The 27,842-nt window shown below is 37.7% G+C and overlaps 1 protein-coding gene across 8 annotated transcripts in view; it reads right to left on the reverse strand.

Annotated features, from left to right (window-relative positions):
- Positions 1 to 27,842, reverse strand: part of RBMS3 (RNA binding motif single stranded interacting protein 3) — a 1,708,877-nt gene that overhangs the window by 131,768 nt on the left and 1,549,267 nt on the right. For 7 of the 8 annotated variants that reach the window (XM_055284824.2, XM_055284857.2, XM_055284838.2 and 4 more), the window contains one exon: positions 1,127 to 1,173. In XM_055284824.2, the coding sequence (XP_055140799.2) occupies positions 1,127 to 1,173 (47 nt within the window). Of the gene's footprint in view, positions 1 to 1,126; positions 1,174 to 4,544; positions 4,584 to 27,842 lie in introns of all 8 variants that reach the window. The other variant, XM_055284848.2, reaches the window with a different exon arrangement.

Raw genomic sequence — 27,842 nt, forward strand, 5'->3', positions numbered from 1 at the left:
ACACACTGAGTTTATAGCACCTTGTTGGAAATAAGTAAATGCCTGTTGGATATATGAAAAGGTATCCTTAATTTTCACTTCTAGAGGGAAATTTTAATCAACCCAAGGACAAAGGACTATACTCCTACCCTAGTCTACCATTAATGTTTACTTTTTCATGGACGAGTAGACTGTGAGCCTCTTGAAGGAAAGGGTCTCATACCATACATTGTTTTTTTAAATCTTATAGAACATAGCATTGTGCCTGGGATACTTACTGGATGTTTGTTGAATGACTGAATATATGACTGCCTGAATGAATAATATAAGAATAAGAGGTAATTACTTAAATACTTTCAATATCCCACAGATTTTCTTTAGAGGCAGCTGACAAAATAGAAAATGAAGTTTAATTCATTCTACCCTCTATGTTGATCTTCAATGAGGCCTTTATAATGAGACTGAAAGACAGACAACTGAAAGCCATGGAGAATTCCAAAATAAAAGACAGTGAAAAGAAATAAGCAACCAACCAAAGAATAATTATTGTCAATTACAAGACAGCCTAAGCAAAGAGATTAGGAAGTAAGAAGAAAGTTTCAACGAAAGATATTTAGAAGTCACAGAATTTTAGAGTTGCCACGCCATGTAGTTCCACACTTGTTTTTCAGAGGAGGAAGTTTAAGCTATATGACTTGTTCTAAGTAGGTGGATACAAATTTCCAGATGCTTATGAAAATAAAGATGCAATCACCTGAGTTACTAACTTGACTTTCCTCCATTACCATTCCCCTGATCACCAGAAAGAAAGAATAAATTGATTTGGGCACACGCCAAAAAGTGTTTGAAAGCTAACTCTAGAGTTATTATTCTCTCAGCCTAGCTTTACCTGTTCTCCAAAGACAGAGAAAGAGGGAGGGAGGGAGGGAGAGAGAACCGGGTTTAATGTGGGCAGAGGCACTGTGAGAATGGGAGGTCAGAATAACTTATAGGATGAAAAAAATTACAATGATGAAAAATGCTTGGTTTAAACTTTGTGTTTAAGGATGTAAAACGAGCAAAACAAATTTTAACATTTTTCTTTGGTGTTGATTCAGAACTCAAATATCTATTCACAATTAAAATAGAGAAAATGTGATCTACTTACCCATTCTGTATGGCAGCTGTGGGGTCATAGGTCAAAGCCATGCCAGCCTGTATATAGGATGAAGAGGGAAGAAAACAAATCTTAACGTTTTTATTGTGGTGCCCAAAACATTTAGTACACACAAAGACTCTTATCATTACTTTCCATGATTTAAGTTTATTTTCTGCTATGTATATCTCTACCCTTACTGCCAAGACTAGCATTTTTACTATCCACAAACCAGAATATACCAGTGAGTTGGGAGTTTATATTATATATTCAGACATACCAAGAAACAATGCAGCTTGGATGATTTCCATTTTTATTTCTTAAAACATCCACTGTCTAACCTCACATTCTTATAATTTCACACTATTGTCAAGAACACCTATTGTACGTCTCATGGCATGATAAAAAAGTAAGAACGAATCCTGCAGTTAGGATAAAAATAAAAGCTACTTAAAATGCATTCAATCTTAAAGAAGAAAATGTTTAAAAAAGTATTTATTTAAAAATAAACCATATGCCTAAGGGGTGTGTAGGTAATGAGTCTAGAGTGCTTGTTTGATATATTACTATTTCTTATCTTAACAAGAGTGATAGAAAGGGGAGGTCATTTGCATATGAAGAAAATTCTAGAACACATGGCTAATAAGGAGGTAGTTATGTTTTGTTTTTAGGAATAAGACCACCTCTGAAAAAGCACACTTCTCTATAACTGGATATAGTTTATGAAAAGAGTATAAACTTCCTGAGTGCTGATTCAGTCTATCTTGTTCCTTCATGTACATCATCACATTTGATCCTCACAACAATCCTATGAAGTAGGCAGGAGGAGTATTTTCTCCATTTTATAGATGAAGACACTGAAGCTTCGAAAGGTCAAGTGACTTGCTCAAGGTCACACATTTGGAGGCAGAACCAGATTTCAACCCAAGTCTTCCGATATCGGCTCCTTTCCATTCTTCGGCTATGACATTGGCCCAAGAATTAAATTAGACCTGAGTATCAATATCCAACAATATGGGGAAAGTTTCTCTGTGGCCATATGGGCATACCATCCTTTGTTTACCAGGACTGTCAGCATGGTTAATACTTACGATGCTTACAATGTTGAATGGAATTTAAACTGTCCAAGTTATCTTTAGGGTGGATTTTTTTTTCTTTTTTCGAATTTAAAACTGAATTAGATCAACATCAATGTCCTGGCTTTGATAGTGTACTATAATTACTTACGATATAACAATTGGGAGAAACTTAGTAAAAGGTAAACAGGACGTCACTGTACATTTATTTTGTAACTTCCTGTGAGTCTATAAATTCTTCAAAATAAAAAGTTAGAAAAAAAAGTGGATGAGCTATGAAGAGTTTTGTAAAGGATAAGAAACCATAGACATTTTAAAGAAAACAAAATACCTTTCCTGTTTGAGTTTTTTTATGTTTCCATTGTGGTTGAGGATGGTTTTCTTGTTGAGCTCATTGAATTCCTCAAATTTAGCTCATAATTGACATGAAAATTCTCAATCTTCTAATAGAGGGCCTGATGTGTTAGAAAATTCTCAATCTTCTAACAGACGGCCTGATGAAAGCGTGCTGCTTTCAAGCTTAGATTGCATGCATTATTTCCATAAATAATAAATTTTAAATTATTATGAAGATTGGTATGAGGAACAAAAGTGTAGAGCCACATATGAATGGAACTGGTATAAAGGGAACATACATAAATTAAAACGGAGTTTGCAAACAGAATTGAAATGACTGTCAGAAGTTGACGGAGGTGCACTGAGAACACATGTTTAATGATAACTGCATGACCTCTTTAAATTTAAGAATCTCATTCATGTTAAAGAAATATGCAACTGATAATATGACAAGCTGGGGACTGAGAAATGAGAATAGAATACAACAGCAGAAAAGAAAAAAGGTTTTTGTTTTTTTGCCATGGGAGAGGCAAAAAGATAGTGGTGTCAAGATGAACAAAGATTCTAAGTTTAAATTCTTCCCAGGATGAAGCCTCTGCCATAGGACTGGCTGGAGGTTGGCCTTAGGCTGAACACAGAATGGAGATGTCTAGGGCTTAGCTGAAACTCTCTGGTCTCAGGCACTGGAAAGGGCAGTTGTAAAAGCTGTCCATTTGGAATTATATTTCCCTCTTAGGAACACTAAGCTTCTCTCCCCTAATTTATCCAAGATGCGGCACTGCAGGCAGAATGAAACAGGTGAGCTTTATATTCAATCGAGATATTATTAGTGCATGAGAGATTTAGGATGATAGTCACATCTTCAGTCTACTAATTATCTCAAATTGTTTAAGTCCTGGGGACTTGCAGGAAGCCTTCCCCAGTCAACTGCACATTTACTTCTTTTTCGTTGTACTTATTTTCCTACGGTGCTCGGAGAGACCAATGCTATCTAGCCCCTCCTGAATTACAAACTGTCTTGAACATTCTTTTTATGCCATGCTTATCTGTTCTGGCCACTTAAGAATTTTTTCTTGCATTTTACTTGAATTCCTCATAGATTCTAGCTAACCAATCGATTCTAGCTAGGAATACAGTAATTATCAATAAACTCTCTTTGTTCAACACACATTTGTTAAGGAAAAAATCTACGTTGACCTCCTTCTTCATCTTAAACCCCCATACCATATTTCAGAAGATGGAAAGGAATTGACGTCAGTAGGGTACAGTGGAAATCATATGTTTTGAAATAAGACAGACCTGGTTTCAAGTTCTAGCTCTGTTACTTTGTAGCAGTGTGACTTTGGGCAAATTATTTAACCTATTCGAGCCTCAGTTTCCTCAACTTTTAAATGGTTTAATAATACCTACCTCATCAGATTGTTGTGAAATTTAAAAGAGATTACGCTTGTAAAGCGCCCAGCACAGTGCCTGGAGACAAGACACATACATAAATATTATAATACAAAGCAATATGTGTTAAGTGCCATATGAGTGGTATGGATGGGGTGCAGATGAGAGAGGCTGGGGGTGATCAGATAAGGCATGTAGGGAAGTACAGCTGAGCAGAGCCCTGAAAGATGAGGAGAGTTTCCACAGATGGAGATGAGAGGTCAAGGCCAGCTCAGGCAAAAGGAGTACTATGGAAAAAAGGTGTGCAAACAAAAATGGAAAGGTGAGTGAGCTATTTTCAGTAGAACATGTAGAGGGAAGAGTGGGAAATAAGACTCAAAAGGTAAGGATGGAGGATCTTGATTGCCCAGCTCCTCTTGGGGAGCTACTGAGTATTTCTGAGCAGGGACATTATATACTCAAAGACTGATGGGGGAACAGGAGTTAGCATAAGCTCCCTGGAAAACAGAGGGTAAATCCAGAGGAATGAGTAACTAGAGTAGGTACCTTGGGAGGGGGAGGTGGAGAGAATCTAAGGTGAGATTTTCATTGCAAAAGGGTAGGGAATGAATACAAGATTCACCTACTTCACGATTTTGCCTAGGGACAGTCCTGCCTCTGAGTACCTTTGGCAAGAGGAGACAACAAGAGATAGTGTCAGGTCATATGCATTTGGAACATTGTGGGTAACAACACGGCATGGGTTAAGCAAAGGGTTGTTTGAACTTAACCCATTGGCTGAATATAATAGCACAATAACTAACACTTGGATACACCTGGTTTCCACTTCATGTGTAACAGATTGTTGAGTCATAATTCTAATATGGTCTTAATGCAAACTTTGCATTCAATTTCCTTTTGTCTCTTTCCACAAAGGAAAAAATGAAATCGATTTTGCTGCTCTGTTGAGCTACCTTTATACTAAGCTAGAACCATGAAATCATCATTATATAATCACGAAATATTATGGCATGTTTACAAACTAAAGAGTCACACAAAAAGTAAAATACCTTGGAACAAAATGAAAATGTCACACCACGTATGTAGAAAAGTGATGTTTAATCATGTCACTTTCAAAAAGGACTTATTAGATTCAGAAATATTTTCCATTTTTCAGGTTTCCATTATTTGTATAATAGAGACATTCATAGTTTATTTAAAATAAAATGGGGCATTTTTGTCATTTTTCAACAACAGTTAAGTTTTAATTTAGTATTTCAGCCATAATGGGACATTTTAGGTCTTCCAGACAGGATTTTTACTATAGGAGCTAAATATTTTAGAAGAAAAGGTTTTCAATGGTATATTGGAATAATTAGGGGGTTTTTATTTTTAACAAATGCATCTTTATTTTTAATAAATTCATTGAGACAAATCAGTTGACTTAGGAGATAGCTATTTGATATTCGTAACTGTAAATGATTAGATTATATCAAGAGGTAATAATTGTGGAAATACTGCTTAAAGAGTACACATTAGGGACCAGGCATTGCTACTTCAGAAAGATTCCCTAGACTGCAATGCTTGGTCTTAGTTGAGGAGCAGAGAATCATTGACTGTAACAAAGCCAATATGATGATGGCCTGAATGATTTTTTTTTTTTATCATTGTTGAAAGTATTTTTAGACTGCAAGATAAATGGGGATCAAAAAATTGGGGGCAGCAAAATTTATACAAACTGATACAGACTGAAGTTCCTGGACAAATAAAACATTGATATTTTAGCCTAATATTTCTCCTTTTCTTAAGGTCTGGCCTGATACATAATTGGGTAAATTACAAACAAACAATTATAAAGATTTCTAGTCTTCTACAATCAGAATTAAAACACTTTAACAAATGTATAGAAAATGTTGAATATTTTATTAAATATTGTATACTGAATTAGCACAAGTTGAGTCCAAGAAGCTAATAAAGACAAATATAATATTGTTTTCTGGATGTTATATTTAAAGTGTTTATTTCTTGCAGCCAATTTCAACAATATTTACAACTGTTGACTGGTTATGATTAAAAAGTCAATAATAAGTTGATTAAAAATTATGTATAAAAAGGGGCTTAAAATTATTATGACATAAACATCTAGGTACTGCTACTGAAGTAAAATTTAACTTAACTTTGCTCATATTTATTTGCTAGTATTTCTACTTAGAAACCTTTAGTGAACAAGTCATGATACAAAATTATGTGTACAATATGTGTTGAAAGCAAATATTTTAAATACCTCTGACTAGAAATAAAACTAAAAATGAATTTAAACAAAATGTTAAAATACTGGGGTAATATAACAATAACTTTTTTTTTGCCTTTCTTGCTTTGTTTTGACTTATTCTTATTTTTACTTAAAATATTTTAGATACAGGGTCTCACTCTGTTGCCCAGGTTGGAGTACAGTATAGCTCACTGTAACTTCAAACTCCTGGGCTCTAGCAATCCTCCCGCCTCAGCCTCCTCAGTAGCTGGGACTACTGGTGTGCACCAGTAAGCCCAGCTAATTTTATTTAAATTTTTTTTTTGTAGAGATGGGGTCTCACCGTGTTACCCAAGTTGTTTTCAAACTCCCGGCCTCAAGTGATCCTCCTGCTTTTGCCTCCCAAAGCACTGGAATTACAGGCATGACTTTTGAGTTTTAAAAGTTGTATGTAATAATATTTCCATAATGTGGGGTAAGGGGATCCTTTAATTTATAAAGCATATTATGTCTTCTATGACTTGTCTTAAAATTTTAAAGAGGGAAAAAAGAGCATGTCATTTATGAAAGTAATATATATAGGTCAGAGGCCTAATTCAGAAGACAGCTTGAAAATGTCAGGGTGCATTTAGCTTTGCTGGGTCAGTAGAATACAAAAGTAGGACAGAATGGGATTGCTACAACCAGAAAGGTCAAGGTGAGAATGGGCAGGAGGTCAGTAACAAAGAAAGAAAATTCAGGGAAAATGATATAGTGTTTCTAGCAGCGGAAACCAGTAAGAATTCAGAAATTCAAATGGCTACACACCGGCTGAGAAATTGAGGGTCTCTTATGTGATACTAAAAGTGTATATAACTAAGATATTCACAGAAACCAATAAAAATCATCAATGATCAGAAGCCTACTAAATCAGGGGTCTCCAACCCCGGGGCCGCAAACCAGTAGCCATCCATGGCCTGTTAGGAACTGGGCTGCACAGCAGGAGGTGAGCAGCAGGCAAGCGAGCGCTGCCGCCTGAGATCCACTTCCTGTCATTTCAGAGGGGCATTCGATTCTTATTGGATTGGGAACCCTATTGTGAATTGCACATTACACGGATCTAGGTTGTGCACTCCTTTTGAGAATCTAACTAATGCCTGACGATCTGAGATGGAAGAGGTTCATCCTGAAACCATCCCCATCCCCAACACCCCTGTCAATGGAAAAATTATCTTCTACAAAACCAGTTCCTAATGCCAAAAATGATGAGGACCATGGTACTAGATGGCCAACATTAAGACAATATTTAGGCCAGAGAAAGAGTTTTTAACTTTCTTCCTGTTAAGGGAGAAACTAATCTCAGAAAAAATATGCCTAGAGCAAAACTGAGGGCAATTTATTACTTCACTTGCTGAAAGGGGATATGAGCAGATCACCTTCTTGACCTTCATAAGAGTCAAGTGGTAGAATTTTACTTGGGAACAACTCTGGCACAGTCAGGGGACTACTGAATGGTTTGTTTCTACCAGGAGAGGCAGTCAACCATGTACAGTAGTTATCTGCTCTCACCTGCTAAAGGGATGCTCCTTAGGCTACTGTGCAGTTATTTGCTCTCTTGAAGAGAAGATGAACTACAAATAAGATCATAAATAGGGAAATTCCAAAGGTCTATGAAGTCTGAGATAAGACAGTAAAATCTGGGCTAATGGTTCTATAAAAGGTTCCAACCAACCTGTGAAATGGTCCACACTACACTCTTTAATTTTCATAATTTCTGAATCCAAGGATTACTTTGATTCCAAATAATAATTACATTCATTTGCATCATTTGACCAGTGTATTTTTCTTCCTTGGTTTCTGTGACCCTCTCGCCTTATTTTTGTTCTGACCTCTCAGAAAGCAATTTCTTCTTTAGTGTTACTTGACCCAACTGCCTATGAGATGCCAGAGTGTTCAGGGCCAGAGTTTTATCTCTCTCCTTTACTGCAATACAGTGGTGACATTCACTTTCTTATCCCAACTATTATTTATTTCCTGGTGATTCCCAAATGTTTGTCTCAAACTCAAGTTTCTATCCTGAATTCCAGACACATATCATCAAGTTTAACTAGTAAGTTCAATGCATAATTACTGCCTTCTTACAAGTTATCATCTCTTGTTTGGGTGTTTATGAATGTATTTTGGTATAATATCTTCTCCTATATTTGCTCAAAACCTCTTTCCAATCCATCAGTCACACCATTGTGTTATGAGGATTGCTCTTGCGAGAGGCAAATCTGGCCACATTATGGTCCTCCTTTCAGCAGCATCCTGTTACCTTGAGATAAAATCTGCCCACAGAAATCTCATGTTCAAGTGCCATTGTACCTGTTGGTCTCCACATCTTTTTTTTTTCCACCTTTAGACTTCACCCTTCACCAAACTCAGGCATGCACTCACCTTGCCCTGGAGCATTACTCCTGGGCCTTTGCAAGGGTGCTTTTTGGCTGGAAATTCTCCATTACTGTCTGTGGGAATATTTCTATTCTATTCTTTCAGCCTCAGATAAGATGTCATAGCCTCTTAAAGCGAGCTCTTTCTCCAGGTGGCATTAAAGGCATTAACTATTGCCTTTGTCCTGCTCCCATGACCCAGGGTGGAAGCTAATATGACCATGTGTGTCTCCCAGCTAGTCATGCTCATCTTGATATCTCCTCATTCTAGCCCAGTGTTTGGGACATTGCAGAGGCTCAATAAATGTTAGTTAAATGAATTAATACATGAATAAATCACCTAAAGAAATGTTTGAATTTGAACTTTAAATTTTTATTTGAAAATATTTTTAAGCTTTTTTTTTTCCATTTTGTTAGTAAAATTTACTTTGGAAAAGCTGCAGCTTGACTTAGCTGAACTTCTAAAGATAACTTTTTTTAGCCTTTGATTGGTCAAAGAGATAGGGGGAAGCAAGCTTATTACTGAGATTGCTAAGAGACCTTCCTGATGATGTGGGCTCAAAACAAATTACAGGCAGGAACCTAGGAGGAATTAGAATAAGCTGAAAACCTGGAGGCCCTTCTTCATGAAATTACTGGCCTAGAATCAGGATAAGAGAAAAACTATTAAAAGTCATTTTGACAGCTTCAAGAAGTTTTTCAAAAATCAAGCAAATAACATGCAGGGGATTTATCACTTTAAATATAGCAAAATGGTCAGAGAACAGAGAAAATTAACTTCTTTATGTTTGAGAAAAGAACATCAAAGGGAGTCTTAATATTGTTATTTACATGCACTATGTCCTCACAATCTTTCTTCTTTTTGGCTTTTGCTAACATAGTGCTATCAGGCAGAATTTTTCCCTGTATGGCAATAAAGAAGGACAAGATAGAAAGATGCCATCAGAACTAAGACTGGAAGCCTGAGAAAGCCTATGGCACAGAAAATGCTAGGCTAAAAGAGAAGCAGAAGAAAAGTATAATATAATATAGCTATCTAAAGGTCTCAAAATCTTGGAAAAAAAGTTTTAATCTGAGTTTGTCATTAAAACCAAAGTTAAATTAATCCTTAATTGATACCATAAAAAAGACAAAACAGTGTTACCATATTTTATGTAGGTTCATCTGTTTTTATCTCAATTTAAATGGCTGAATTTCATAGATTCCAAGACACAGGTTTTTTTTTCAATTTTAACATCTGTGAAATTGGGATTTAAATGATAATTGATAGCATTTTGTTTGTTTGTTTTGTTTTTTTTTTTGTTTTTTTTTTTTGAGACGGAGTCTCGCTCTGTCGCCCAGGCTGGAGTGCAGTGGCGCAATCTCGGCTCACTGCAAGCTCCGCCTCCCGGGTTCACGCCATTCTCCTGCCTCAGCCTCTCCAAGTAGCTGGGACTACAGGCGCCCGCCACCACGCCCGGCTAATTTTTTGTATTTTTAGTAGAGACGGGGTTTCACCGTGGTCTCGATCTCCTGACCTCGTGATCCGCCCGCCTCGGCCTCCCAAAGTGCTGGGATTACAAGCGTGAGCCACCGCGCCCAGCCCGATAGCATTTTATAGTATGTCAAGTTCCTTTTCTTTTATTAGTGGTATTTAAAGTAATATTTCATCTTTAATCAGTGGTGTCTTATAGTCAATGATGTAGTACCTATACTGTTAAATCCCACCATAATATGGTTAAGTAGGATGAAAAACATATAACTTTGAGATTGCTACTAAGATGAGCCTGTGCAGCTAGATAGAGGAGAGTTCCAGGAATTTGGCTAATTGACCCATATTCTTTCAGGTTCCAGTTATAGTTTGATGTTACCTAGAGGTTGTAAACTGTTGCTTAAACATTAATGGGGGTAATTCTGAATCTTGTGGCAGGCTGGGATGGCCAGGACACTACCAACAACTCCAGAAATCTCCCAGTTGGTAGGTGCCACATATAGTTGTCTTGATCCGTGGAGAATGGGTCAGGAGACCCAATCATGGTACACGGATATTTGCCGCCAACTTTTCCACTTGTAATTACTTGCTGTAATCTTCTCAGCCTTAAGCCCTTCCTAAATTTCCCACTGCCAATCCCGCCCCAAGAACCTAATGTGTTATACCGCCCTATTCCCTGAGAACATAGGCAAGGCAGAGGACTGAAGCTCATCACCAATTACATTAATCCAAACTTACACTATTACAGGGATTTACATGACTTACTTTTTATCCTTAGTGATCATAGGTTAGTAAATATTGGGCCTAGTACCTTTAAAATAGAACACTTAACTAAATAAGAAAGTTTTCATGCTGAATTATTGAGAATTCAAATTCTTGTGCCAAAAAAGATTTATTTTAAGACTAGAAGTTCCATTAACCTTGAGCTTGCCCTCTAAATTGTAGATAAAGCATATAAATACAACCATATCTGGTGTGCAAAGTACGAAAACCAACTTGCAAGTGCTAACATGCATCATAATGGCCAAAAACTCTTTTCAAGATCACATATGTAAAGAATCTCCTCCAGTTTAAGGTTAAAAAGACTATTTGCAGAACCTGGCAGTGTTGGTAGATATATCTTAATTTTTTTCAAGGTCATCTTAAACATAAAAATTTGGACAACGAATTGCCAAGCACTGTGGTATAAACAAAGAAAATTGTGATAAACTATGTAGATGATGCCCTTACCTTGGAAAATGGTCTAAGATATTCTGAGTCTAGATGGTATTACCAGGTTTTCCAAATAATTCTTTAGATATACTATTTTCTAGGAATTGTGCTTTAGTTTCTCCTTATTTTTATATCTAGTGGCTTAATTCTATGTCTCTGAAATATCAAGTTTCCACTGTTCAGTATTATAAAATTCAATTGCACCCCATATGCCTTCAAAGCTAATAGAAATGTTGTGTGCCCAGACTGCATTGTCACGTTTTCATATTTATAAGAATGCTGACTGGTGACTGGTCAAATATTTAATGAGCTGGATGCACCATTAAGAGCAGATTCAGGGTGGAGTCAAGATGGCCGAATAGGAACAGCTCTGGTCTCCAGCTCCCAGCCCCAGCGACACAGAAGACGGGTGATTTCTGCATTTCTGCTTGAGGTACTGGTTTCACCTCACTAGGGAGTGCCTAACAGTGGGTGCAGGACAGTCGGTGAAGCGCACTGTGCACGAGCTGAAGCAGGGTGAGGCATTGCCTCACTCGGGAAGCGCAAGGGGTCAGGGAGTTCCCTTTCCTAGTCAAAGAAAGGGGAAACAGACGGCACCTGGAATATCGGGTCAGTCCCATCCTAATACTGCTCTTTTCCAACGGGCCTGGAAAACGGCACACTAGGAGATTGTGTCCTGCACCTGGCTCGGAGGGTCCTATGCCCACGGAGTCTCGCTCATTGCTAGCACAGCAGTCTGAGATCAAGCTGCAAGGTGGCAGTGAGGCTGGGGAGGGGCGCCCGCCATTGCCCAGGCTTGCTTAGGTAAACAAAGCAGCCAGGAAGTTCGAACTGGGTGGAGCCCACCACAGCTCAAGGAGGCCTGCCTGCCTCTGTAGGCTCCACCTCTGGGGGCAGGGCACAGACAAACAAAAACTCAGCAAGAACCTCCACAGACTTAAATGTCCCTGTCTGACTGACAGCTTTGAAGAGAGTAGTGGTTCTCCCAGCATGCAGCTGGAGATCTGAGAACGGACAGACTGGCTCCTAAAGTGGGTCCCTCACCCCTGAGCAGCCTAACTGGGAGGCACCCCCCCAGTAGGGACAGACTGACACCTCATTCAACCGGGTACTTCTCTGAGACAAAACTTTCAGAGGAACTATCAGACAGCTGAATTTGTGGTCTCACGAAAATCCGCTGTTCTGCAGCCACCGCTGCTGACACCCAGCCAAACAGGGTCTGGAGTGGACCTCTAGTAAACTCCAACAGACCTGCAGCTGAGGGTCCTGCCTGGTAGAAGGAAAACTAACAAACAGAAAGGACATCCACACCAAAAACCCATCTGTACATCACCATCATCAAAGACAAAAAGTAGATAAAACCACAAAGATGGGGAAAAAACAGAGCAAAAAAACTGGAAACTCTAAAAAACAGAGCACCTCTCCTCCTCCAAAGGAACGCGGTTCCTCACCAGCAACGGAACAAAGCTGGATGGAGGATGACTTTGATGAGTTGAGAGAAGAAGGCTTCAGACGATCAAACTACTCTGAGCTACGAGAGGAAATTCAAAACAATAGCAAAGAAGTTAAAAACTTTGAAAAAAAATTAGAAGAATGGATAACTAGAATAACCAATGGAGAGAAGGGCTTAAAGGAGCTGATGGAGCTGAAAGCCAAGTTTCGAGAACTACGCGAAGATTGCAGAAGCCTCAGTAGCAGATGCGATCAACTGGAAGAAAGGGTATCGCTGATGGAAAATGAAATGAATGAAATGAAGAGAGAAGGGAAGTTTAGAGAAAAAAGAATAAAAAGAAATGAACAAAGCCTCCAAGAAATTTGGGACTATGTGAAAAGACCAAACCTACGTCTGATTGGTGTACCTGAAAATGATGGGGAGAATGGAACCAAGTTGGAAAACACTCTGCAAGATATTATCCAGGAGAACTTCCCCAATCTAGCAAGGCAGGCCAGCATTCAGATTCAGGAAATACAGAGAACGCCACAAAGATACTCCTCGAGAAGGGCAACTCCAAGACACATAATTGTCAGATTCACCAAAGTTGAAATGAAGGAAAAAATGTTAAGGGCAGCCAGAGAGAAAGGTCGGGTTACCCACAAAGGGAAGCCCATCAGACTAACAGCTGATCTCTCAGCAGAAACTCTACAAGCCAGAAGAGAGTGGGGGCTGATATTCAACATTCTTAAAGAAAAGAATTTTCAACCCAGAATTTCCTATCCCGCCAAACTAAGCTTCATAAGTGAAGGAGAAATAAAATACTTTACAGACAAGCAAACGCTGAGTGATTTTGTCACCACCAGGCCTGCCCTAAAAGAGCTCCTGAAGGAAGCACTAAACATGGAAAGGAACAACCGGTACCAGCCACTGCAAAAACAAGCCAAATTGCAAAGACCATCGAGGCTAGGAAGAAACTATAGCAACTAACGAGCAAAATAACCAACTAACATCATAATGACAGGATCAGATTCACACATAACAATATTAACGTTAAATGTAAATGGGCTAAATGCTCCAATCAAAAGACACAGACTGGCAAACTGGATAAGGAGTCAGGACCCATCAGTGTGCTGTATTCAGGAAACCCATCTCACGTGCAGAGACACACATAGACTCAAAATAAAGGGATGGAGGAAGATCTATCAAGCAACTGGAAAACAAAAAAAGACAGGGGTTGCAATCCTAGTCTCTGATAAAATAGACTTCAAACCAACAAAGATCAAAAGAGACAAAGAAGGCCATTACATAATGGTAAAGGGATCAATTCAACAAGAAGAGCTAACTATCCTAAATATATATGCACCCAACACAGGAGCACCCAGATTCATAAAGCAAGTCCTCAGTGACCTACAAAGGGACTTAAACTCCCACACAATAATAATGGGAGATTTTAACACCCCACTGTCAGCATTAGACAGATCAACGAGACAGAAAGTTAACAAGGATATCCAGGAATTGAACTCAGCTCTACATAAAGTGGACCTAATAGACATCTACAGAACTCTCCACCCCAAGTCAACAGAATATACATTTTTTTCAGCACCACACCACACCTATTCCAAAATTGACCACATAGTTGGAAGTAAAGCTCTCCTCAGCAAATGTAAAAGAACAGAAATTATAACAAACTGTCTCTCAGACCACAGTGCAATCAAACTAGAACTCAGGATTAAGAAACTCACTCAAAACCGCTCAACTATATGGAAACTGAACAACCTGCTCCTGAATGACTATTGGGTACATAATGAAATGAAGGCAGAAATAAAGATGTTCTTTGAAACCAACGAGAACAAAGACACAACATACCAGAATCTCTGGGACACATTCAAAGCAGTGTGTAGAGGGAAATTTATAGCACTAAATGCCCACAAGAGAAAGCAGGAAAGATCCAAAATTGACACCCTAACTTCACAATTAAAAGAACTAGAAAAGCAAGAGCAAACACATTCAAAAGCTAACAGAAGGCTAGAAATAACTAAAATCAGAGCAGAACTGAAGGAAATAGAGACACAAAAAACCCTTCAAAAAATTAATGAATCCAGGAGCTGGTTTTTTGAAAAGATCAACAAAATTGATGGACCGCTAGCAAGACTAATAAAGAAGAAAAGAGAGAAGAATCAAATAGATGCAATAAAAAACGAAAAAGGGGATATCACCACCGATCCCACAGAAATACAATCTACCATCAGAGAATACTACAAACACCTCTATGCAAATAAACTAGAAAATCTAGAAGAAATGGATAAATTCCTGGACAAATACACCCTCCCAAGACTAAACCAGGAAGAAGTTGAATCTCTGAATAGACCAATAACAGGTTCTGAAATTGTGGCAATAATCAATAGCTTACCAACCAAAAAGAGTCCAGGACCTGATGGATTCACAGCCGAATTCTACCAGAGCTACAAGGAGGAATTGGTACCATTCCTTCTGAAACTATTCCAATCGATAGAAAAAGAGGGAATCCTCCCTAACACATTTTATGAAGCCAGCATCGTCCTGATACCATAACCTGGCAGAGACATAACCAAAAAAGAGAATTTCAGACCAATATCCTTGATGAACATTGATGCAAAAATCCTCAATAAAATACTGGCAAACCGAATCCAGCAGCACATCCAAAAGCTTATCCACCATGATCAAGTGGGCTTCATCCCTGGGATGCAAGGCTGGTTCAACATATGCAAATCAATAAATGTAATCCAGCATATAAACAGAACCAAAGACAAAAACCACATGATTATCTCAATAGATGCAGAAAAGGCCTTTGACAAAATTCAACAACCCTTCATGCTAAAAACTCTCAATAAATTAGGTATTGATGGGACATATCTCAAAATGATAAGAGCTATCTACGACAAACCCACAGCCAATATCATACTGAATGGGAAAAAACTGGAAGCATTCCCTCTGAAAACTGGCACAAGACAGGGATGCCCTCTCTCACCGCTCCTATTCAACATAGTGCTGGAAGTTCTGGCCAGAGCAATCAGGCAGGAGAAGGAAATAAAGGGTATTCAATTAGGAAAAGAGGAAGTCAAATTGTCCCTGTTTGCAGATGACATGATTGTATATCTAGAAAACCCCATTGTCTCAGCCCAAAATCTCCTTAAGCTGATTAGCAACTTCAGCAAAGTCTCAGGATACAAAATTAATGTACAAAAATCACAAGCATTCTTGTACACCAATAACAGACAAACAGAGAGCCAAATCATGAGTGAACTCCCATTCACAATTGCTTCAAAGAGAATAAAATACTTAGGAATACAACTTACAAGGGATGTGAAGGACCTCTTCAAGGAGAACTACAAACCACTGCTCAATGAAATAAAAGAGGATACAAACAAATGGAAGAACATTCCATGCCCATGGGTTGGAAGAATCAATATCGTGAAAATGGCCATACTGCCCAAGGTAATTTATAGATTCAATGCCATCCCCATCAAGCTACCAATGACTTTCTTCACAGAATTGGAAAAAACTACTTTAAAGTTCATATGGAACCAAAAAAGAGCCCGCATCGCCAAGTCAATCCTAAGCCAAAAGAACAAAGCTGGAGGCATCACGCTACCTGACTTTAAACTATACTACAAGGCTACAGTAACCAAAACAGCATGGTACTGGTACCACAACAGAGACATAGATCAATGGAACAGAACAGAGCCCTCAGAAATGATGCTGCATATCTACAACTATCTGATCTTTGACCAACCTGACAAAAACAAGAAATGGGGAAAGGATTCCCTATTTAATAAATGGTGCTGGGAAAACTGGCTAGCCATATGTAGAAAGCTGCAACTGGATCCCTTCCTTACACCTTATACAAAAATTAATTCAAGATGGATTAAAGACTTATATGTTAGACCTAAAACCATTAAAATCCTACAAGAAAACCTAGGCAATACCATTCAGGACATAGGCGTGGGCAAGGACTTCATGTCTAAAACACTAAAAGCAATGGCAACAAAAGCCAAAATCGACAAATGGGATCTCATTAAACTAAAGACCTTCTGCACAGCAAAAGAAACTATCATCAGAATGAACAGGCAACCTACAGAATGGGAGAAAATTTTTGCAACCTACTCATCTGACAAAGGGCTAATATCCAGAATCTACAATGAACTCAAACAAATTTACAAAAAAAAAACAAACAACCCCATCAAAAAGTGGGCAGAGGACATGAACAGACACTTCTCAAAAGAAGACATTTATGCAGCCAGAAAACACATGAAGAAATGCTCATCATCACTGGCCATCAGAGAAATGCAAATCAAAACCACAGTGAGATACCATCTCACACCAGTTAGAATGGCCATCATTAAAAAATCAGGAAACAACAGGTGCTGGAGAGGATGTGGAGAAATAGGAACACTTTTACACTGTTGGTGGGACTGTAAACTAGTTCAACCATTGTGGAAGTCAGTGTGGCCATTCCTCAGGGATCTAGAACTAGAAATACCATTTGACCCAGCCATCCCATTACTGGGTATATACCCAAAGGACTATAAATCATGCTGCTATAAAGACACATGCACACGTATGTTTATTGCGGCTCTATTCACAATAGCAAAGAGTTGGAACCAAGCCAAATGTCCAACAACGATAGACTGGATTAAGAAAATGTGGCACATATACACCATGGAATACTATGCAGCCATAAAATATCATGAGTTCGTGTCCTTTGTAGGGACATGGATGAAACTGGAAAACATCATTCTCAGTAAACTATTGCAAGGACAAAAAACCAAACACCGCATGTTCTCACTCATAGGTGGGAATTGAACAATGAGAACTCATGGACACAGGAAGGGGAACATCACACTCCGGGGACTGTTGTGGGGTGGGGGGAGGGGGAGGGACAGCATTAGGAGATACACCTAATGCTAAATGACGAGTTAATGGGTGCAGGAAATCAACATGGCACATGGATACATATGTAACAAACCTGCACATTGTGCACATGTACCCTAAAACCCTAAAGTATAATAATAATAAAAAAAAAATAATAATAATAATATAAAAAAAGAAAAAAAAAAAAAGAGCAGATTCAACTAAAGACAAGGCGGCTATTTTACTGAATGTGTCTTCTGTCCCTCACTTCTAAGAATGCCCCAAAGCACATACTTTACATTAGCATTAGTAACAGCTAGTGACAGTCAAATGCTGTAAAAAAAAGCCATGATCAAGTAGGCTTCATCACTGGCATGCAGGGTTGGTTCAACACATGAAAATTAATAAATGCAATTAATCACATACACAGAATTAAAGACAAAAAACACTTGATTATCTCAAATGATACAGAAAAGAATTTCAATGAATTTCAACATTGCTTCATCTTAAAAACTCTCAACAAACAAGGTTTTGAAGGAACGTAGTTCAAAATAATAAGAGCCATTTATGAAAAACCCATAGTCAACATCACACTGAATGGGCAAAAGCCAGAAGCATTCCTCTTAAAAACCAGTACCAGACAAGGATGCCCTCTCTCTACACTTCTATTCAACACAGTATTGGAAGTCCTAGCCAGAGCAATCAGGCAAGAGAAAGAAATAAAGGGCATCCAAATAGGAAGATAAGTCAAACTATCCCTGTTTGCAGACAACATGATTCTACATCTAAAAAAATCCCATAGTCTCAGCCCAAAAGCTCCTTCAGCTGATAAACAACTTCAGCAGAGTTTCAGGATACAAAATCAATGTACAAAAATCACTAGCATTCCTATAGACCAATTGCAGCCAAGTCGAGAGCCAAATCGGGAAGGCAATCCCATTCACGATTGCCACGAAAAGAGTAAAATACTTAGAAATACAGCTAACTAGGGAGGTGAAAGGTCTCTACCATAAGAATTACAAAACACTGTGCAAAGAAATCACAGAAGACACAAACAGATAGAAAAATATCCCATGTTCATGGATAGGAAGACTCAATATCATTAAAATGGTCATACTGCCCAAAGCAATTTCAATGCTCTTCCTATCAAACTACTAATGACATTATTCACAGAACTAGGAAAAAACTATTTTAAAATTCATATGGAACAAATAAAGAACCTGAATAGCCAAGGCAATCCTAAGCAAAAAGAACAAAGTTGGAGGCATCATGTTACCTGACTTCAAACTATACCACAGGGCTATAGTAACCAAAAGAGCATGGTGCTGCTACAAAAACAGGCACATAGACCAATGGAACAGAATAGAGAGCCCAGAAACAAGGTCGCATACCTATCACCATTTGATATTCAACAAAACTGACAAAAGCAATAAGGAAAAGACCCCCTATTCAATAAATGGTGTTGGGATAACTGGCTCACCATATGCAGAAAATTGAAGCTGGACCCCTCCCTTACATCATGTATAAAAATAAACTCAAGATGAGTTAAAGACTTGAATGTAAAACCAAAAAATATAAAAACCCTAAAAGATAACCCAGGCAATACTATCATGGACATAGGAATGGGCAAAAATTTCATGACAAAGGTGTCAAAAGCAATCACAACAAAAGCAAAAACTGACAAATGGGATCCAACCAAAGAGCTTCTGCACAGAAAAAAAAAGATCAATGGAGCAAACAGACAACCTACAGAATGGGAGAAAATATTTGCAAACTATGCATCAGACAAAGGTCTAATATTGAGCATCTATAAAGAACTTAAATTTACAAGGATAAAACAACCCCATTAACAAGTGAGCAAAAGACATGAGCAGACAATTTTCAAAAGAAGACATACATGTGGCCGATAAGCATATGAAGAAAAGCTCACCATCACTGATCATTAAAGAAATGCAAGTCAAAACCACAATGAGATATCATCTAACACCAGTCAGAATGGCTATTACTAAAAAGTCAAAATATAGCGGATGCTGGTGAGGTTGCAGAGAAAAGGGAACACTTATAAACTATTGGTGGGAATGTAAGTTGGGTCAACCATTGTGGAAAGTAGTATGGTAACCCAGCAATCCCATTACTGGGTATATACCCAGAGGAATATAAATCATTCTACCACAAAGACACATGTATGCAAATGTTCATTTTAGCGCTATTCACAATAGCAAAGACATGGAATCTACCTAAATGCCCATCAATGACAAAGAGGATAAAGAAAGTGTGATACATATACAGCATGGAATACTATGCAGTTCAAAAGGAGAATGAAATCATGTCTTTTGCAGGAACATGGATAGAGCTGTTGGCCATTGTCCTTAGCAAACTTATGCTGGAACAGAAAACCTAATACCAGATGGTCTTACTTATAAGTGGAAGCTAAATGATGAGAATTCACAAACACAAAGACAAGAACAACAGACACTGGGTTCTACTTGAGGGTGGAGGCTGGGAGGAGAGAGAGGAGCAGAAAAAATTACTATTGGGTACTAGGCTTACCACCTGAGTAGTGAAATGATCTGTACAACAAACCCCTGTGACAGGAGTAAACAAAATAATCTTTTATAAATGGCATTAATAACATTATTTGTACAGACACTAAAAATTCAAAACTCCAAAAATTACACAGCAGAATTTAGTAATATCATCCTTCATGTCTCAATAAAGTGTGGAAGCCCAAAGGTCATGTACATTCAGCATTATGGAGACAGTAAATTTGATAAGCCACTAGCTGTGCATTAGAATGCTTCTTCTGTCAAAGGTAATTGCTGTGAACCACAGTGGAAAGTACTTGAACATGAGGAATCCTTCTCATAGCCACCAAGTTGCATAAGCACCTCTGGTATCCAAAATTTATTGTCATTATTTGCCAGAATAAGTAAGTTAATGATTCATTTCTTTCTCTTTGAAAACACTGACCATTCAACAGTTCTCAACTGTAGCTCAATTTTTCTTGATTTCTAGCAATAATTCATGTTTTTGTTTTATTTTTCTTTTTTCTTCTTCTTTCAATCTTTTATCCAAGCCATTCTCTTCCTCCTAGCTCTTTCAGCTTTTATGATTACATGATCTTCAAAGGAAAATTGGCTAGAAACTTGAAAACCACATAACATTCCAGTACTAAATAATGCTTTATGATTTGGAATGTGATCTTACAAAAATATTAATATAATGTGGGTCAAAGTTAAAATATATTATTTTCTACTTGTTTTTTAAAATGTGTTTTATAATCTAAGTAAAAATATAGTTAACAAATTACATTGGCAGCACATTTTTTTTCAAATAAATGTATCGTTAGAAATAATTCCTGTTCAGAAAATAAACTGACATGCCATTAAACTGAAAATCAAGGAATTAAAGCTTACTAGTCATAGAAACTCATAGCAAAGCTGATTTTCAGATTTAAAAACTTTGAGTTGTGATGATATTATAATAGTTAAAATAATAGTTACTATTCAAACCTGCACATTGTGCACATGTACCCTAAAACCCTAAAGTATAATAAAATAAATAAATAAATAAATAAATAAATAAATAAAAAATAGTTACTATTTAAGCACTTATCATTTGCCAGGCACTGTGTTTTACCTTGGTCACCTCTATAAATCCATCTGGTCACTAAGTATGCACTTTGAACCATTCTCAGTCTGCTGGTGAGGAATCAGAAACTTAAGGACTTTGAAAAACCTGCCCATTCATCCCTGGGATGCAAGGCTGGTTCAACATATGCAAATCAATAAACGTAATCCAGCATATAAACAGAACCAAAGACAAAAACCACATGATTATCTCAATAGATGCAGAAAAGGCCTTTGACAAAATTCAACAGTCCTTCATGCTAAAAACTCTCAATAAGTTAGGTATTGATGGGTATCTCAAAATAATAAGAGCTATTTATGACAAACCCACAGCCAATATCATACTGAATGGGCAAAAACTGGAAGAATTCCCTTTGAAAACTGGCACAAGACAGGGATGCCCTCTCTCACCACTCCTATTCAACATCGTGTTGGAAGTTCTGGCCAGGGCAATCAGGCAGGAGAAAGAAATAAAAGTATTCAATTAGGAAAAGAGGAAGTCAAATTGTCCCTGTTTGAGGATGACATGATTGTATATCTAGAAAACCCCATTGTCTCAGCCCAAAGTCTCCTTAAGCTGATAAGCAACTTCAGCAAAGTCTCAGGATACAAAATCAAAAATCACAAGCATTCTTACACACCAATAACAGACAAACAGAGAGCCAAATCATGAGTGAATTCCCATTCACAATTGCTTCAAAGAGAATAAAATACCTAGGAATCCAACTTACAAGGGATGTGAAGGACCTCTTCAAGAACTACAAACCACTGCTCAATGAAATAAAAGAGGATACAAACAAATCGAAGAACATTACATGCTCATGGATAGGAAGAATCAATATCATGAAAATGGCCATACCACCCAAGGTAATTTATAGATTCAATGCCATCCCCATCAAGCTACCAATGACTTTCTTCACAGAATTGGAAAAAACTACTTTAAAGTTCATATGGAACCAAAAAAGAGCCCGCATTGCCAAGTCAATCCTAAGCCAAAAGAACAAAGCTGGAGGCATCGCGCTACCTCACTTCAAACTATACTACAAGGCTACAGTATTAATTAATTAATTAATTCATGATGGATTAAAGACTTGAATGTTAGACATAAAACCATAAAAACCCTAGAGGAAAACCTAGGCAATACCATTCAGGACATAGGCATGGGCAAGGACTTCATGTCTAAAACACCAAAAGCAATGACAACAAAAGCCAAAATTGACAAATGGGATCTAATTAAACTAAAGAGCTTTTGCACAGCAAAAGAAACTACCATCAGAGTGAACAGGCAACCTACAGAATGGAAGAAAATTTTTGCAATCTACTTATCTGACAAAGGGCTAATATCCAGAATCTACAAAGAACTCAAACAAATTTACAAAAAAAAAAAAAAAAGCAACCCCATCAACAAGTAGGCAAAGGATATGAACAGACACTTCTCAAAATAAGACATTTATGCAGCCAAAAGACACATGAAAAAATGCTCATCATCACTGGCCATCAGATAAATGCAAATCAAAACCACAATGAGATACCATCTCACACCAGTTAGAATGGAGATCATTAAAAAGTCAGGAAACAACAGGTGCTGGAGAGGATGTGGAGAAATAGGAACACTTTTACACTGTTGGTGGGACTGTAAACTAGTTCAACCATTGTGGAAGACAGTGTGGTGATTCCTCAGAGATCTACAACTAGAAATACCATTTGACCCAGCCATCCCATTACTGGGTATATACCCAAAGGATTATAAATCATGCTGCTATAAAGACACATGCACATGTATGTTTACTGTGGCACTATTCACAATAGCAAAGACTTGGAACAACCCAAATGTCCATCAATTATAGACTGGATTAAGGAAATGTGGCACATATACACCATGGAATACTACACAGCCATAAAATGGATGAGTTCATGTCTTTTGTAGGGACATGGATGAAGCTGGAAACCATCATTCTCAGCAAACTATTGCAAAGACAAAAAACCAAACATCACATGTTCTCACTCATAGGTGAGAATTGAACAATGAGGACACTTGGACACAGGAAGGGGAACATCACACTCCGGGGACTGTTGTGGGGCGGGGGGAGGGACAGCATTAGGAGATATACCTAATGTAAATGACGAGTTAATGGGTGTAGCACACCAACATGGCACATGTATACATATGTAACAAACCTGCATGTTGTGCACATGTACCCTAGAACTTAAAGTATAATAAAAAAAAAAAAAGAAAAGAAAAACTGCCCAGCATTGTCATAGTATTGTCACTCAGCTCAGAGGTTGTGGATTTGTGACTTAAATTGAGAGTTTGCTCTCTTACTCACTACAGTGCCTAGATAATTGTGAAGATAAGCACACAACAGTGAGCACATCACAGATGGTGACACACTCAATTCCTTAAAATTCATAAAGAATAATTTTTCTCAAGGAGCGTATCAGAGGACTCAGCATTCGTTAACCATTCACACCCCAAAGCTCCAATTCCTTCTCTAAATATCATTCTCTCTGTGCCACTCAGCACCCGGGGACATAGAGGCCTCTACTGGCCAAGTGACAAGGTGAAGCTTTTCAACATTAGGAAACATTTCTGGTTTGTAAATCCACATACAGCAATTTCTTAGTTACCCACCCTGAAAATCAGACAAAGAATCAGTTCATATTTAGTAACAAGAGGAATATACACTGATGTTCTTGTGTCTGCTACTATAGTTCTTGTTATTTTTGTTATTACTTTAGCTTTGGTGTTCTTTTACAGTTGCATAGATATGAAGCCATTTACTGCTAATGATTTCATTTCTATAACACTAAATTATATTGTGCTCCACTTTTAATCTCCTACTCTGCAGACAGAGAAGATCTTTGCCATTTTAGGCTCCAAGGGAGAAGCGAATCTGTCTGTGTTACACCATGTCCATACTACCAGTCCTATGCCTCCCACATAATGAACACTCAATAAGTCCTTATGATGACTGAATACTTTTTGTTTTAAGTTGCTTCTTCTTTAATATTGTCTTTAAAACAAACATTTTTCAAATATAATTCTTCTCTTAAAAAGAATATTTCTGTAAAAAGTCATACACGGCCGGGCGTGGTGGCTCATGCCTATAATCCCAGCACTTTGGGAGACCGAGGCAAGCAGATCACCTGAGGTCAGGAGTTCGAGACCAGCCTCACCAACATGGCAAAACCCCATCTCTACTAAAAGTACAAAAATTAGCCGGGTATGGTGGTGGGCACCTGTAATCTCAGCTACACAGGAGGCTGAGGCAGGGAAATTGCTTGAACCCAGGAAGCGAAGGTTGCAGTAAGCTGAGATCATGCCACCGCACCCCAGCCTGGGCAACCAGAGTGAGACTCCATCTCAAAAAAAAAAAAAAAAAAAGGGTCGGGGGGGTCATACACTAAGAAAGTAAGAAAGCAAATAGGAAACCCAAGGGTATTAAAAGGGCTCTCACTGAGAATGTGCATATCCAATGTGCATTCAGGGCAGGGGTTTCCTCATGCCTACTGAGGTGCACATCCTCACACACTGTCAGTGCTTAACGCAAATTATTAGTCAATGAGGGAACAAATGCGTACGATAACAATGATACTGAAGATAATGACGGTGATAAAGACATGGTTGTAATTCATAATTGTGCTGCCAAATCTGTAAGTATTCACTATCCTTCAAAAAACAAACAGAAATAGAACATATCCCTCAAGGAATGTTTACTCATCTTAAATTGGAACACGAGATATAACTGTTGTATCATTTATATGGCTATCTGCCTACTTAGAAATCTAAAAAGACATCTTTGTTTTAATCACAAATGAATTTAGTCAGAGTAAATAATTACACCTAAAGCATTGAGGCACAATGGGGAGGAAATTGGGTGTTTAGAAGCAAGTTTTCTCAACTTTGCCTGCACTTGGCTATGGACTCAAAACAGCCTGACAATCCCATTCTCGCACATGAGCTTTGCAGGCCTTCATTCACTTACTGGCACTGAAGATAATTTTTATTAATAGTAGGTCTGAATGGACAAGACTTATAAAACTTTACAGCACAGGGGAAGTTTTCATCCATCACTGTAAACAAGTTGATATCAAGTCTGAAAATAGACAACATATCATCTAGGTTATACATCATAACAAATCACTTAGTGTAAGCTGGCTGTGATGAAACCGGTAACTTCGCTTTCAGCTCACTAGTAGCAGATTTTGTGAGTGCATTAATGGGACCTACTAATTTAAGGAACTTAAACTACACTATGTCAGAATATTATATCCCTTAAAAGTTTTCAAACTAACATTTCCAGGCAGGATCACAAGCACTGAACTATCCCATGCGGTGACATTTACATCTAGTTTGTGTGAATGGTGCCCTTAATATTGTGCAACGCACATACTATACTCCTGTACCCAGAAGACTGTGATTTGGGGAAATAAAAATGCATTTAAATACAATATCTTTAAGAATTACTATATCATTACACCTCACCTAAAACTTATTCTTTAATTGGAAATAGGTAAAGAATTCCAAATCTTAATATTCCTAGAATGCATCTCCAAAAATCTTACTTGATTTTCTCTTCAACATAACCTGTAAACTATTTCTGGGAATCTGAGTGTTGATTGTTATCAATACCACATTAGTTCCACTAGTTCATTTTCATGTTGAGGCTGTGAAAATAATCTTGTTAAATGTTTCTATAGGAAGGAAAAAAATCTCTTCAGAGCATCAGATAGAGAGAAAATGTTTAGTATTAGTCATTGCTTTTAAACTGACTCCAGGAGAGAACTGTAAACAAGATAAAGGAAAGAAATGCCACTTCATTGATTTTTGTTTTTATAACACATCGGCATTTTTTCACTAGACATCTGAGTACTTTGTTGGGTTACTTCTTGTTCAATTTCCATGTCTCTTGTTTGTGTCCATAGCCAAAACATCATTTCTGGGAAGTACAATTCCCAAAGCAATTACTGTCAATGGCATTTACTAACTCAATTAATAGAGCTTGGGGAGATTTTGTGAAAGCTAGATCAGAGTTTTCGAGCCAGTGTGAAGTAGTTGGTTGATATTTGTCCTACTTAAGGATAAAACCCCAGCATAAAAATTTGGTGAAACAGCACCATATTCTGGATTTGAAACTTAGCATTTACCGATATTTGAAAATTCTTAAGGAAACCCAAAGACCACCCACAACCAAAGTTAATATAAAGCATTTTTCAAATTTAAGTGTCTCTCATCATAGTGTAAACATATCCATTCTTTGATTTAATCCAATCTTCTTTACAACGTAGTTCAATAAAGTTTTCAAAAATAGACATATCACAAGTTCAGATGTGTGTCTGCTTATGTGTTGTGACGGTATATTGGTAGTCGTTGAATAAGTGAATGAATCAATGAATGCATGAGTAAATGTCTATTTTAGTTTACAATTATCTTCACTGGGGCACTAAGTTATCATCAATCAAATTTTGATCTGACCATCTAGAAAATTCCGAAGCTATTTGCTTTTTGATCAGCTGTTATTATTTGTAGTATAAAGTACAATTTGGTGACTTTTTGGTAGTCATTGGAAAGGTCTTCTTTGGGAACACAGAAAAAAGCAACAGAAGTTCCTGATATATTTTTGAACTGGCTTGAAACATTCCTAGTTCCACACCACTCCACCAATCATTTGGGAGAGCACAAACAAGGTTGATGCAGGCAGTATTTTGCCTAAAGTAAGAAAGAGCCTCAGATGTATAGAATACCTGGCCAACACAATGTTACCAGGGGTCATCAGGGTCCCTGTGATAATTAAGTGAGACTATTTCTGAGCTAAGGGTGACATTTAAAACATTTTGCGACCAATATGTCGTAAACACTGGCCAATCAGAATTTAAATGCACGAGTAGGATTTGGGAGAACTCCTGCTGTGCCAGCCAGTACCCCATTCTTGCTGGATCATGATGCTCCTGGAGGAGGCACCGGGGAGGAAGGGGAAGTGGAGTTGCACTGGTGGCCTAGCGGCAGTGTCTATTTACCAAATGGTAAGACACATTTTAATATACCAACAAGTTGCATGGCCCTTCTAGTATATGGAAGCTGAATATCAGCCCTGCCCTTGGCTTCAGCTCCTTTAGGACAGTGGTTCTCAAAGTGTGGCCTAAAGACCAAGAATTCCTAAGATTGTATTAGGAGATCTATAGGGTTCTCCCTTTTTAAATGACTTACCTAGATGAGGGTAGATTTTTTTCTATATGTTTAAAGCAAGACAGAGTATAGCAAAAGAGAGAATGCTGAAGTACATGCACAAATCTGGCCATTTTTTACTGAGCCAGACACTAAAGCAATTTGTAAAAATAGAAAAGTGCACCACTTTTCTCAAAAAATTGCCTTTGTTTTAAAAAATATATTTTAACAAAATATACTATTCTTATTTGCACATGATGAGTTAATTTCTGTTATTATTTATTTTGTTGTAAGTAATAATTTTTAAGAGTATAAAGGGATCCAGAGACCAAGAGTTTGAGAACTGCTACTTAAGGAAATAAAACAATAAGAACTGTAGAACACCAAGGAGGAAGAGCCTAATAGCCCCCATCCCTCGATCATTTTATTCAGAGTTCCAATTGTCTCTTGAAAGATTAATTAATAATTTAAAAATATTCT

This window comes from Symphalangus syndactylus, chromosome 1 (genome assembly GCF_028878055.3).
Source record: "Symphalangus syndactylus isolate Jambi chromosome 1, NHGRI_mSymSyn1-v2.1_pri, whole genome shotgun sequence".
Classification (NCBI taxonomy): Eukaryota; Metazoa; Chordata; class Mammalia; order Primates; family Hylobatidae; genus Symphalangus; species Symphalangus syndactylus.